Here is a 14,483-nt window from a genome sequence, read left to right on the forward strand (position 1 = left end):
GATTACTTATATCAAGACAAACAAAAAATGTATTACAAGTTTTTTAAAATTGTTTGTTAACATGGACAAACGGGGCATAATCTAATTACAGATGTGCTAATTAGCATAAATACCAACAGATCTAAACATTGTTGTTTTTTCCTTACTCAGGACATATGGAGGATACAAAATCAGTTGAGTTTGATTGATGTGCAACTTTGCCATCAAAACCCGTGCAAATTCAGGAAAATGCTTTTTGACTCGCTGTCCACTGTAGTGACCACTATGCGCGAAAGGGTTAAAATGTAATTTAAAAATGTAAACCAACGGTTAAAAAATGTAAACCAACGGTTATGCGCATATTTGACCCAAACAGGGATTAAAACAACCCAGAATTATTATTTTTTTGGAGCAAATAAGGAAACATAATATAATATACATAACTATAATATACATAACATAATATACATAATATTTTTTATAATTTAAAAATGTATTCTCGCTCCCCCTCTCTCTCGCGGTCTCTCTCTCTCTCTCTCTCTCTCTCTCTCTCTCTCTCTCGAGCGTTGATGATCTGTGTCCGCAGCGGCGCTCCGTACATGAACATCAACCGAATGAACGGAACGGATGTCGCGGATCGGTTAATTAAACACACCGTGGGCTCCGTCATCAGCTCGAGCGCGTCCGCCTCGTTTATTATATTACGGGTAAGTCTGATTAAACTGGCAAGGAATTATGATCGTGCTGATCTGATCTCCAGTGTGAACGCGACAGCATCAGCCTGTCTGTCTGGCCACTTGACGTCATTATTTCTATCGCAGTGTTTCGATATGACTCAGTATTTCATGCGAGTTTGATCTTAGCGGATGATCGGTGGATGTTCAACGGAGGATCATCATCCACGAGCTCGAGCTGGACGACATTTTATTTCCCTGTCAAATGCTCAAGCTTGGCTTATGTTCCTATAATGAACCGCAGTTTGATGTTTCCAGAGGCAGGAATGAGAATCATCTGCTCATGTCTAATCATCTGACACCAATCAATCATTATCATTATTAGTATCAGCAGAGAATACCTGTGGTTTATACCATAGGAAAATATGTGGTTTCCAGGCCTGGAAAAGTCATGGATACCAATACATATGGGAATTTCCATAATGATTTTTTTCCCCCTAGTGTAAAATAAATCTCAACTAACTTATATTGGATATCAATTATTCTTTGTGTGGACAAAATTATATGGAAATTCATTGGTTGAAAGTGCAGAAACTGGTATTATAGTGTGATTATTATTTATTTAGGGATGCACAATATATCGGCCACTTTACTGATATATGTTCATTTTTAATGTTATTTATATCGGTTTGATAAGAAAAGTTGGCCGATATAATAAAGCCGATAAATAATGGATTATTTCCTTCAGTTTCGCCATGATGGTTTTCAATTGTTTGAAATATGATTGAAATCACTTCAAAAAGTAAAATACGGTTCAGTGCTGCACAAGTCTGTCATATCGGCTACATAAAATTATGATGAGAACATTATAATTGTGTGTTTAGGACAGCAGGGTTTACTGTTTGTAATTCACTTAAATTTTTCTTCAGATCATGTTATGAAGCATCATTGATCCGAGAAGGACAAAATCAGATTCTGGAAGCCATCTTACTAAGAGAATGTCTCTTAAAATCCCCGTAGTCAATAATTGTATCTCTTAAAGCTCATCTTTGATCATGAAAATTACATATGTATACGTTTTTTTCATTGAAAACAAATTTTCCTCATGCCTTAAAATATCTTGAATGTAACTCGACACTCATTTAGTATCCGCGGTTCTATGAATATGCAAATGAGCCCCGCCTCCACTCACTCACTTACTCAGAGATCCACTGGTGGACGATCACACGTTGATCTGATTGGTTACAAGGTAGTGTGTGACGTCAGAAACACCAGCGATTTCAAACCGTGTTTTTGAGACTGTCTTTGGTTCACTGCAGTTTTAAGCAGAAAATACTCAGCAATGCTGTCGACTTATGAACTTACACATGGTGTGTGTTAAAGCAGATTAAAAACACCACATAGACACATAAACAACATTAAAAGTTAATTTGTGTTCAGCAGAAGAAAGGAACTCTTGTTTGGAACATAAGTGAGTAAATAATGACAGAATTTTAATTTTGGGGTGAACTGTCCCTTTAAAAACAAAAAATGTCTTGTCATGTAAATAAATTGTGCTTGAATGAGTATATATTTTATTTGAGTATTTAAAAGTCGTCACAGCCAGATCTAACATAAAGTGTTGTGTACATGTAAAAACATTATGTAAATAGTTCATAATCAGGGTTTGAAATGTACTTTTTCACTCAACGGCCAATTTGGCTACAAACTTTTTAAGCTACCGGCCATTCAGAGCCTCTACTAGACAAAAGGAAATAAACCAGTTTAACTACGTCACAGCTTATATAATTTTTTATTTTTTGTGATTTCATACATTAATTTATTATTCAAACAAAATCCTGTCATCCAGCATCTCCTCTTCCTCTTTCATCCTTTTCACCCAAAATGTATTTTAGGAGGACAGATCAGTAGAAAAAAACATAAAAAATATGTAAGATGTTGGAAAATAACAATGTCTTTTCTGTTCACCAAATGCTTTTTAATCTTCAATGCAAATGAACAAGCGTGTCGTTATTTGTTGTGTAGTGACGTGTGTGTGTGTGTGTTCAAGTAAGCAGATATGAGCAGATTCTTCACAATACTGTATTTAATATATGTGACCCTGGACCACAAAACCAGTCACATGGGTCAATTTTTTGAAATTGAGATTTATACATCATCTAAAAGCTGAATAAATAATCTCTCCACTGATGTGTGGTTTGTTAGGATTGGACAATATTTGGTCGAGACACAACTATTGAAAATCTGGAATCTGAGGAGCAAAAAAATGTAAACATTGAGAAAATCTCCTTTAAAGTTGTGCATTTATGTTCACGATTGTGCTGCATTCACTCACAAAAATACATGTTTTATATATTTACGGGAGGACATTTACTAAATATCTTCATGGAACATGATCTTAATATCCTGATGATTTTTGGCATAAAAGAAAAATGTATAATTTTGACCCATACGATGTATAGTTGCTATTGCCACAGATATACCCGTGCGACTCCAGACTGGGTTTGTGGTCCAGGGTCACATATCATGATGACTCACGAGTTCAGTATTTGGGTTACATGACTAAATATAATAACTAACACGCCAAATTGTCAAGTGATAGTTGATTTTTTAATGTTAATGTTCTCGATGTCCCGTTTGCCTGTTTTCTGCTGGTGTCAGGGTGAGCCTGAGGCATGTCCACCCCAGAGCCCCCGTTAGGAGGGACTCCCTGCGCGGGGCCCTCGCCGGGTCCGGGCCCGTCCCCCGGGGCCGTTCTGGGTTCAGGACTGTCCCCTGGATCCTCACACAGCATGATGGGCCCCAGTCCCGGACCGGCCACTTCCACGGGACTCTCCTTTCCTCCGCAGACGTCTGCGGGATACAGCCAGGAGAGTTTGCATCAGATGCACAAGGTGGAGAGCTCAGTAACTCATCTAAATGTTTACTGTGGTAAACCCGGTCAGAGGGGTAATGTGTGTGTTTGTCCCGAAGCCTGTGGAGGAGGGCCTCGCAGAGGACGCTCGCTTCAGTCAGATGAAGGTGGTCCCGATGAGGATGACCCGTCCAGGGAGCCCGATGGACCAGCACTCTCAAGGTCCCTGCATCGCATTCATATTCATATATTGGGTCTCATTCGTGACACATTCGTAAATATACGAGTAAATATGTGAGTGATTTGCGCGTAAAGAGACCTTCCCGAAAACTCTTCTCCTGATTCACAAATATTTCGTAAACGTCAGATGTGATAGTGAAATGTGTGTGTGTGTTAATGAATCAGTCGTAAATGGGACTCGCGTGCACGCTCATTCTCAATTACCATAAACCCCGCCCATTAAATCCGACTGACCATATATGGGCATCATATCATGGCACCAAACGAAGGATTTCAACATGTCTTCTCAAAAGCGAATGAAAAAGAAAAAATTCTCATTATCAGATAATATTTTATTATCAGAAGTTCATTCAAAACGCCACATTTTATTTTCAAGCGTACATAGTGGCGTATCAGGTCCTAAAAAAGGAAGCTTGGCAGATATTACAGACGCAGTTACTGGAGTTTCATCTGTTAATCGAACAGTCCCAGAAGTGAAGAGAAAATGGTTCGACATGAAGCTCGACTGCAAGAAACTAATTAGTTCACTTCGAAAAAATATATCCCAGCCCTATTGACAGCAATTAATTATGTGATTAAAGTGTTCCGCTTGCAGATGCTATTACTGGCTCTCATAATAAAAGTAAAAAGAAAAACCGAATGTAATTACTATATATAATATTTTTCCAAAATGCTGTGTAAATATGTACCCGATTAAGGAGAATTAAAGTGCAGCCTTACTAATGAGCAAAACGTTCGGATGTTAAACGCACTTACGGGTGGTTGGGGGCAGGTGTAGATTTCTTTCGTACCAACTAACATTTGGAAAATACCAACATTTTAATGAATCCGAAAATTTACGCCAGAACCACTTTACACACGATTTACACAAGAATTCGTTCTGCTCGTGTTTCATGAATGAGACCCATTGAACGTACAATAAAATATAAAAACGTATTTTATTTCTCATTTTAATTTAGTTTAACTTGATGTACTAAAATAACTAAAAACTATATAGACAAAAAAAAAAATAGAATAAAAATAACAAAATAGCACAAAATTACGAAAACTTTAACTGGCCTTGATAATCATCACTAATTACGGTTGCTCCACTCCACACGCTTGACTAGTAGTGTCTGACTGACACCATTACGTTTTTAGGTTTATTATAGTAAACTGAAATTGAAACCATAAAAAACGTGAAATATAATAAACGTAAAATAAACTTTTCTTTTATGATAATAAATATTATAATAATATATAATTCTTCTTCTTCTTTCTAAACTTCTTTCTCATTTTAATTTAGTTTAACTTGATGTACTAAAGTAACTAAAACTTAATAAAAATGTAAATTGTGTTTAAATAATACATGTGTGTGTACTGTTTATAACTATTTTTGTATATACACACACATGCATGTTAAGAAATATTTGCATGTATATATAATTTATATATAAAAATGCATATTTTATATTTATAAAAAATTAAAAATCTAGTCACAACAGTGTTTTGATGGATGTGTTCTGTCTCACCCTCAGGATACCCGTCTCCGCTGGGCGCTTCAGAACACGTGTCCAGTCCCATGTCCACCAGCGGGCCTCCATCAGGTCCTCTCCTGTCCACCGGCTCGAGCTCGGCCTCGCTGGAGGGTGTGGACGGCCAGAACCGCCCGGGAACCCAAAGCGCCGCCTCGGTGTCCGGCACCAGCGTCTCCAGCTCGTCTGCCCCCCCGACGCCCTTCAACCAGAGCCAGCTCCACCAGCTGCGGGCGCAGATCATGGCCTATAAGATGCTGGCGCGCGGGCAGCCTCTCCCAGAACACCTGCAGATGGCAGTGCAGGGCAAGCGGCCCATGCCGGGCATGCCACCGGGCCCGTCCCTGACCAGTCTGACCCCGGGGGGAGGGGGCGCCGGCTTCAGCAGAGCACATGGTGAGATTTGGCACGGTTACAGTACCAGACATGTAGCTTTTTCATTTGTACATTTTTCAGATTAAAAGGTAACACAATTTTTATTTAGTGGTATTTGCTCATACTTGTGGGTGCGGTCACATTAATCGTTGTTTGGCGATATTTTGTATAAAAATAATAACTGGATGATGGAGGATGAGGAAGATGTGATAGTCTTATATATTAATTAGGGCTTGGAATCGATAAAAAAAAGAACGAATTAATTGCGCGAAATAAAATGGACCGAAAATTGCCCGTCGAATATTATAGGTTGTATTTTTAAACGGTTTGAATATTTTGGAAGTGAAATATGAAAGGTGAAATGGATTATTGAATTTTTATTAATGAAAATGTGTTTGAAATGTTTTGAATTTTCACAGCTTAAATATACAACCATGTTGAATTTCAGCCCATAAAAATGCAAGCCCTAAAAATACAATGCATTATAATGCAAGCATGGTTAATGCAATGCATATTTTTTCAAGTAGTGCAATTCAACAGGCTTTTTTATTTCAAAAACATTTGGCATTATTTTACTTCCATAAGGCTGCTTCTGATCCCTCCGTGAGACGTATCTGACAACACGAGTTATATGGGTTCTTCTGTCACTGATGATGGGATTCATCATTTGGCCAGATTTACTAACAGCTTGCTAAACCCTGATTTAATGCAAATGTTTTAACATAAATGTGTGTAGGCAGAGTGTTTACACAACCATATATTGGTAAAAATCAACCCAATCCTTTTTTTCCTAATCCCCATAAATCATAAGCACTATTTCAGAATAAGAAGTTTGCAGTTTCTGTACAGTGTGATGTCACATTGATTAGGCCCCGCCCATGACTCCTCCCCTTTAGCATAGCATCCCTGTAACAAGGTTCATTGTCATGGGAAGAAGGAGGCAGGAACCAGCGAACATTCACAGATTGTAATAATAACAAAAATGAAAGTATACGCCGGCCGGACGACTGCTGGCCGCACAGAACAGAAATAAAACATCACATGAGATCAGGCCTGTTCCTCTCTCGATCTTCACAGCCGTCGCTCCTCCGTGAGAGATACGAGACCGGTGCGCCTCACAGGAGTTCATCATTAATCCCGCCACCGGCCTCGCGCCGCTCTCTCAATGCCCTCGACCTCGTCCTGCTCGCCACAATCCCTCTTCTGGATAGGAGGCGGGGCAGCAGCTCATTTGCATTTAAAGATACAGGCACAACATTTTTTCCTTTTTCCTACGACTCAAAAATGGATTAATAAAGGATCTATGGGTATTTCGAGCTGAAGCCTCACAGACACATCTTGTATAGATCGCATTTAAATGTAAAGCTGTGTTCTGCCTGTGTGCTACCTCGTTTCTGTATTTTTCCCAGTTCTCTTCTGAATGGTGGAGTGGTTCTTGAGAACGTTCAGTCGTCTGTGGTGACTTTAGTAAAGGGTTAGTTTGTGCCGGTTGCTCCGCAGGGATGGTGGGACCCAACATGCCTCCTCCTGGACCTTCAGGAGTCCCGGCTGGTGTTCAGGGCCAGAACCACAACGGACCCCCCAAACCCTGGGCTGAAGGTGAGAGCTGGGCAAAATCTTTTTTTGATTTTCTGGACTATAAGTCGCTCCGGAGTATAAGTCGCATCTGTCAAAAAATGCATCATGAAGAGGAAAAGAACATATATAAGTCGCACTGGACTATAAGTCGCATCTGTCAAAAAATGCATCATGAGAGGAAAAGAACATATATAAGTCGCACTGGACTATAAGTCGCATTTATTTCGAAATTTATTTCACAAAATCCAAGACCAAGAACAGACATTTAATCTGGAAAGGCGAGTTATTCAGCTCCACAACAGCACACAGAACAACAGCTGAATAGTGTCCGGTGTGTTAGCGTAACACATTAACAGTTATTCAGCTGCACAACAGCATAAAGAACATATACCTGGGAGGCTGAATAGTCTACATTAACATTAGCCAGCGAGTCCAACAAGTTACCAGTCAGCATGTTCACCAAACTCCCGATCTCACTCCTCAACACTGAATACATTGAGTTCTTCCTCGGTGTCGCTTCTGAACAACTCCGCTAACTAGAGCGCCCTCTCGCGGCTGTAGACGGTAATGTTTTCTCTTGGTTCATCTCAGTCAGTATGAATTAATTTTGATATATAAGTCGCACCGGACTATAAGTCGCAGGACCAGCCAAACTATGAAAAAAGTGCGACTTATAGTCCGGAAAATACGGTAATCTTTTTTTTTTATGTAGTCAATTCAAAATTGATTCTTAAAGGCCACAAATCGATTTCTTTCTATATTTATTTATCTATCACCCAAAAGCCAGTATTAGTTTTCCTCCACTGTTCATAGGCTTGCAGCCTCCAGGTTACAGCTAATGCTAAAGTTAGCTTTATCTTAAACATAAATTAACCTGATCCTGTTTGATCGAGGCGTGCAACTTGTTCCAATTTTCAGCATCAATTTTTCATCTTGCATCAAAATCCTGTCTATTTATTGTATGCATTTGAACTATAGAGTCGGGTTCTGTTTGAATGTACCCAAGTGTCCCTAAAATAAAAAGAGTTTAATAAACAGGTTAATTTTATTAATTAACCACTTGTAAACTTATGGTCACTGTTCTTTTTTTATAAATATAGGATTTGTATTAAATCTATATTAATTGAGTCGAATCGGGAATCAAAATCAAATTTAGAATCGAAATCGAATTGAGATCTTGCAAATCAAAATGGATCAATTGTAAATTTGAATCGATACCTAGCTCTCTGCAAAAAAATATTTTCTTACTCAGTAATTTTTTCTTGTTTCCAGTCCAAATATCTAAAAATTATTAAATCAAGAAGCATTTACTAGATGAGTAAAATGCCATTAGATATTATGTCTAGTTTAATATCATGGGGGGGGGGGGGGGGGGGATGAAGTGAGTTTTTGCTTAAAATAAGTTAAATTATCTGCCAATGAGGTAAGAAAAATGATATAGTTTATGTTTGAATTAACATTGTTTTTCTCACCCCATTGGCAGATAATTTTGCTTGTTATAAGCAAAAATCACTTATTTCGCTTATTTTTCCCCCCAGAAAACAAGACATAATATCTTATGGCATTTTACTACTTTAGTAAATCCATCTTGATTTAATAATTTGTTGGTATTTTGACTGGAAACAACACAACAATACTGAGTGCATGATGTGTGTGCTGTGGGACAGGTCCGATGGTGAACGCAGCGACTCCTTCGAACGCTCCTCAGAAGCTGATGGCTCCTCAGCCCACGGGACGCCCTTCACCCGCCCCCCCGTCGGTGCCGCCGGCCGCCTCGCCAGTCATGCCGCCGCAAACCCAATCGCCAGGTCACCTGACCCACCCGTCCCAGCCCAACACCATGGTGCCGCTGCACCAGAAGCAGAACCGCATCACGCCCGTCCAGAAGCCCTGCGGCCTGGACCCGGTTGAGATACTGCAGGAGAGAGAGTACAGGTGAGACTCAGAGCAACACGAGCACCACTCAAACTGCAGAGCGCTTTGCTAGCAGTGCCGAGCTCATGGGTTTGATTCCCACGGAAAAAAATGTGTACCTTCCTTGAATGCAATATAAGTCGCTTTAGATTAAAGTGCCAAATGCAAATGTTCTGTGAAAATAGCTATATAATATATAAATTAACTAACTTAATAACTTTTTTACAACAAAAATGAACCATCACTGAACTTACCTAAGCTGGACTGTGACCCTATTTTCTTCTAGAAACAAACTTCTGTTATCTCTGTAAAGCTGCTTTGAAACACTCTGTATTATAAAAAGTGCTTTAGAAATAAAGGTGACTTGACTCTATTGTACCGAGGACCAGCTCTTCAGACGCTTTGTGTTGTTGTGATGTGTTGTTGTGATGTGTTGTTGTTGTGATTTGTGTTGTTGTTGTTGTGATTGTGTTGTTGTGATTGTGTTGTTGTTGTTGTGATGATTGTGTTGTTGTGATTGTGTTGTTGTGTGTTGTTGTTGTTGTGATGTGTTGTTGTGATTGTGTTGTTGTGATTGTGTTGTTGTAATGTGTTGGGTTGTTGTGATGTGTTGGGTTGTTGTGATTTGTGTTGTTGTGATTGTGTTGTTGTGATTGTGTTGTTGTGATGTGTTGTTGTTGTTGTGATGATTGTGTTGTTGTGATTGTGTTGTTGTGTGTTGTTGTTGTGTTGTGTTGTTGTGATTGTGTTGTTGTGATTGTGTTGTTGTGATGTATTGTTGTTGTTGTGATGATTGTGTTGTTGTGTTGTTGTGATTGTGTTGTGTTGTTGTGATTGTGTTGTGTTGTTGTGATTGTGTTGTTGTGATGTGTTGTTGTGATGTGTCTGCAGGCTTGAAGCTCGTATCACTCACCGTATTCAGGAGCTGGAGAATCTCCCGGGGTCTTTAGCTGGAGATCTGCGAACCAAAGCTACGATTGAGCTCAAAGCTCTCAGACTGCTCAACTTCCAGAGACAGGTGACCTCACAAACATCACCAACATTCACCAACATTCACCAACATTCACCAACATTCACCAACATCACCAACATCACCAACATCACCAACCTCACCAACATTCAGTCAGAACCTCACCAACATTCACCAACATCACCAACCTCACCAACATTCACCAACCTCACCAACATTCACCAACCTCACCAACATCACCAACCTCACAAACATCACCAACATCACCAACTTCACCAACATTCAGTCAGAACCTCACCAACATCACCAACCTCACAAACATTCACCAACCTCACCAACATCACCAACATCACCAACCTCACCAACATCACCAACCTCACCAACATCACCAACATCACCAACATTCACCAACATCACCAACATCACCAACATCACCAACATCACCAACATTCACCAACATCACCAACATTCACCAACATCACCAACATCACCAACATTTACCAACATCACCAACATCACCAACATTCACCAACATCACCAACCTCACCAACATCACCAACCTCACCAACATCACCAACATCACCAACCTCACCAACATCACCAACCTCACCAACATTCAGCAACCTCACCAACATCACCAACCTCACCAACATCACCAACATTCAGCAACTTCACCAACATTCACCAACCTCACCAACATCACCAACATTCACCAACATCACCAACATTCACCAACCTCACCAACATTCACCAACCTCACCAACATTCACCAACATCACCAACCTCACCAACATCACCAACATCAACCAACATCACCAACATTCACCAACATCACCAACATTCACCAACATTTACCAACATCTCCAACATTCACCAACATCACCAACATTCACCAACATCACCAACATTTACCAACATCACCAACATCACCAACATCACCAACCTCACAAACTTCACCAACATCACCAACATCACCAACATCACCAACATCACCAACATTCACCAACAGCACCAACATTCACCAACATCACCAACATTCACCAACATCACCAACCTCACAAACATCACCAACATCACCAACACCACCAACCTCACCAACATCACCAACATTCACCAACATCACCAACCTCACCAACATCACCAACATTCACCAACATCACCAACCTCACAAACATCACCAACATTCACCAACATTCACCAACATTCACCAACATCACCAACATCACCAACATCACCAACAATCACCAACATTCACCAACCTCACCAACATTCACCAACCTCACCAACATTCACCAACATCACCAACCTCACCAACATCACTAACATTCACCAACATCACCAACCTCACAAACATCACCAACCTCACAAACATCACCAACCTCACAAACATCACCAACCTCACAAACATCACCAACCTCACAAACATCACCAACCTCACAAACATCACCAACCTCACAAACATAACCAACCTCACAAACATCACCAACCTCACAAACATCACCAACATCACCAACATTCACCAACCTCACCAACATTCACCAACCTCACCAACATTCACCAACCTCACCAACATCACCAACCTCACAAACATCACCAACATCACCAACATTCACCAACATCACCAACATTCACCAACATTTACCAACATCACCAACATCACCAACATTCACCAACCTCACCAACATTCACCAACATCACCAACATTCACCAACATTTACCAACATCACCAACATCACCAACATTCACCAACATCACCAACATCACCAACATTCACCAACATCACCAACATCACCAACATCACCAACATTACCAACATCAACAACATCACCAACCTCACAAACATCGCCAACATCACCAACATTCACCAACATTCACCAACCTCACCAACATTCACCAACATCACCAACATTCACCAACCTCACAAACATCACCAACATCACCAACATTCACCAACCTCACCAACATTCACCAACAACACCAACCTCACCAACATCACCAACATCATTAACATTCACCAACATTTACCAACATCACCAACATCACCAACATTCACCAACATCACCAACATTACCAACATCAACAACATCACCAACCTCACAAACATCGCCAACATCACCAACATTCACCAACATCACCAACATTCACCAACCTCACCAACATTCACCAACATCACCAACATTCACCAACCTCACAAACATCACCAACATCACCAACATTCACCAACCTCACCAACATTCACCAACAACACCAACCTCACCAACATCACCAACATCACCAACATCATTAACATTCACCAACATTTACCAACATCACCAACATTCACCAACATCACCAACATTCACCAACATCACCAACATCAACAACATCACCAACATCACCAACCTCACCAACATCACCAACATCACCAACTTCACCAACATCTCCAACATCACCAACATCACCAACATTCACCAACATCACAAACATCACCAACATCACCAACATTCACCAACATCACCAACATTCACCAACCTCACCAACATTCACCAACATCACCAACATTCACCAACATCACCAACCTCACAAACATCACCAACCTCACAAACATCACCAACATCACCAACATTCACCAACATCACCAACATTCACCAACATTCACCAACATCACCAACATCACCAACATCACCAACCTCACCAACATTCACCAACATTCACCAACATCACCAACCTCACCAACATTCACCAACATCACAAACATCACCAACATTCACCAACATCACCAACATCACCAACATTCACCAACATCACCAAAATCACCAACCTCACCAACATTCACCAACATCACCAACATTCACCAACCTCACCAACATTCACCAACATCACCAACATCACAAACATCACCAACATCACAAACATCACCAACATCACAAACATCACCAACATCACAAACATCACCAACATCACCAACCTCACCAACATTCACCAACATCACCAACATCACAAACATCACCAACATCACAAACATCACCAACATCACAAACATCACCAACATTCACCAACCTCACCAACATTCACCAACATCACCAACATCACAAACATCACCAACATCACCAACATCACAAACATCACCAACCTCACCAACATTCACCAACATCACCAAAATCACCAACCTCACAAACATCACCAACCTCACAAACATCACCAACCTCACAAACATCACCAACCTCACAAACATCACCAACCTCACAAACATCACCAACATTCACCAACATCACCAACATTCACCAACCTCACCAACATTCACCAATATTCACCAACATTCACCAACATCACCAACATTCACCAACATTCACCATTATTCACCAACCTCACCAACATTCACCAACATCACCAACATTCACCAACATCACCAACATTCACCAACATTCACCAACATCACCAACATCACCAACATTCACCAACATTCACCAACATCACCAACATTCACCAACATCACCAACATCACCAACATTCACCAACATCACCAACATTCACCAACATCACCAACATTCACCAACATCACCAACATTCACCAACATCACCAACATTCACCAACATTCACCAACCTCACCAACATCACCAACCTCACCAACATCACCAACATCACCAACATTCACCAACATTCACCATTATTCACCAACCTCACCAACATTCACCAACATCACCAACATCACCAACATTCACCAACATCACCAACATTCACCAACATTTACCAACATTCACCAACATTCACCAACATTCACCAACCTCACCAACATTCACCAACATTCACCAACCTCACCAACATTCACCAACATTCACCAACCTGACAAACATAACCAACCTCACAAACATCACCAACATTCACCAACATCACCAACATTCACCAACATCACCAACATTCACCAACCTCACCAACATTCACCAACATCACCAACATTCAGCAACATCACCAACATTCACCAACATTCACCAACCTCACCAACATTCACCAACATCACCAACATTCACCAACATCACCAACATTCACCAACATTCACCAACAGCACCAACCTCACCAACATTCACCAACCTCACCAACATTCACCAACCTCACCAACATCACCAACATTCACCAACCTCACCAACATTCACCAACATCACCAACATTCACCAACATCACCAACATTCACCAACATTCACCAACATTCACCAACAGCACCAACCTCACCAACATTCACCAACCTCACCAACATTCACCAACCTCACCAACATCACCAACATTCACCAACATCACCAACATTCACCAACATCACTAACATTCACCAACATCACCAACATTCACCAACATCACCAACATCACCAACCTCACCAACATTCACCAACCTCACCAACATTCACCAACATTC

At 40.6% G+C, this 14,483-nt stretch overlaps 1 protein-coding gene across 1 annotated transcript in view; it reads left to right on the forward strand.

The window, feature by feature from the left end:
- The first annotated feature begins 553 nt into the window (after positions 1 to 553).
- smarca4b (SWI/SNF related BAF chromatin remodeling complex subunit ATPase 4b) overlaps positions 554 to 14,483 on the forward strand; it is a 66,712-nt gene continuing 52,782 nt past the window's right edge. The window contains exons 1-7 of the mRNA XM_079627235.1: positions 554 to 686; positions 3,315 to 3,547; positions 3,627 to 3,729; positions 5,265 to 5,657; positions 7,137 to 7,235; positions 8,882 to 9,149; positions 10,020 to 10,146. Of these exons, the coding sequence (XP_079483361.1) occupies positions 3,329 to 3,547; positions 3,627 to 3,729; positions 5,265 to 5,657; positions 7,137 to 7,235; positions 8,882 to 9,149; positions 10,020 to 10,146 (1,209 nt within the window). The 5' untranslated portion in view covers positions 554 to 686; positions 3,315 to 3,328. The remainder of the gene's footprint in view (positions 687 to 3,314; positions 3,548 to 3,626; positions 3,730 to 5,264; positions 5,658 to 7,136; positions 7,236 to 8,881; positions 9,150 to 10,019; positions 10,147 to 14,483) is intronic.

Source organism: Phoxinus phoxinus (assembly GCF_949152265.1).
Source record: "Phoxinus phoxinus genome assembly, chromosome: 11".
Classification (NCBI taxonomy): domain Eukaryota; kingdom Metazoa; phylum Chordata; class Actinopteri; order Cypriniformes; family Leuciscidae; genus Phoxinus; species Phoxinus phoxinus.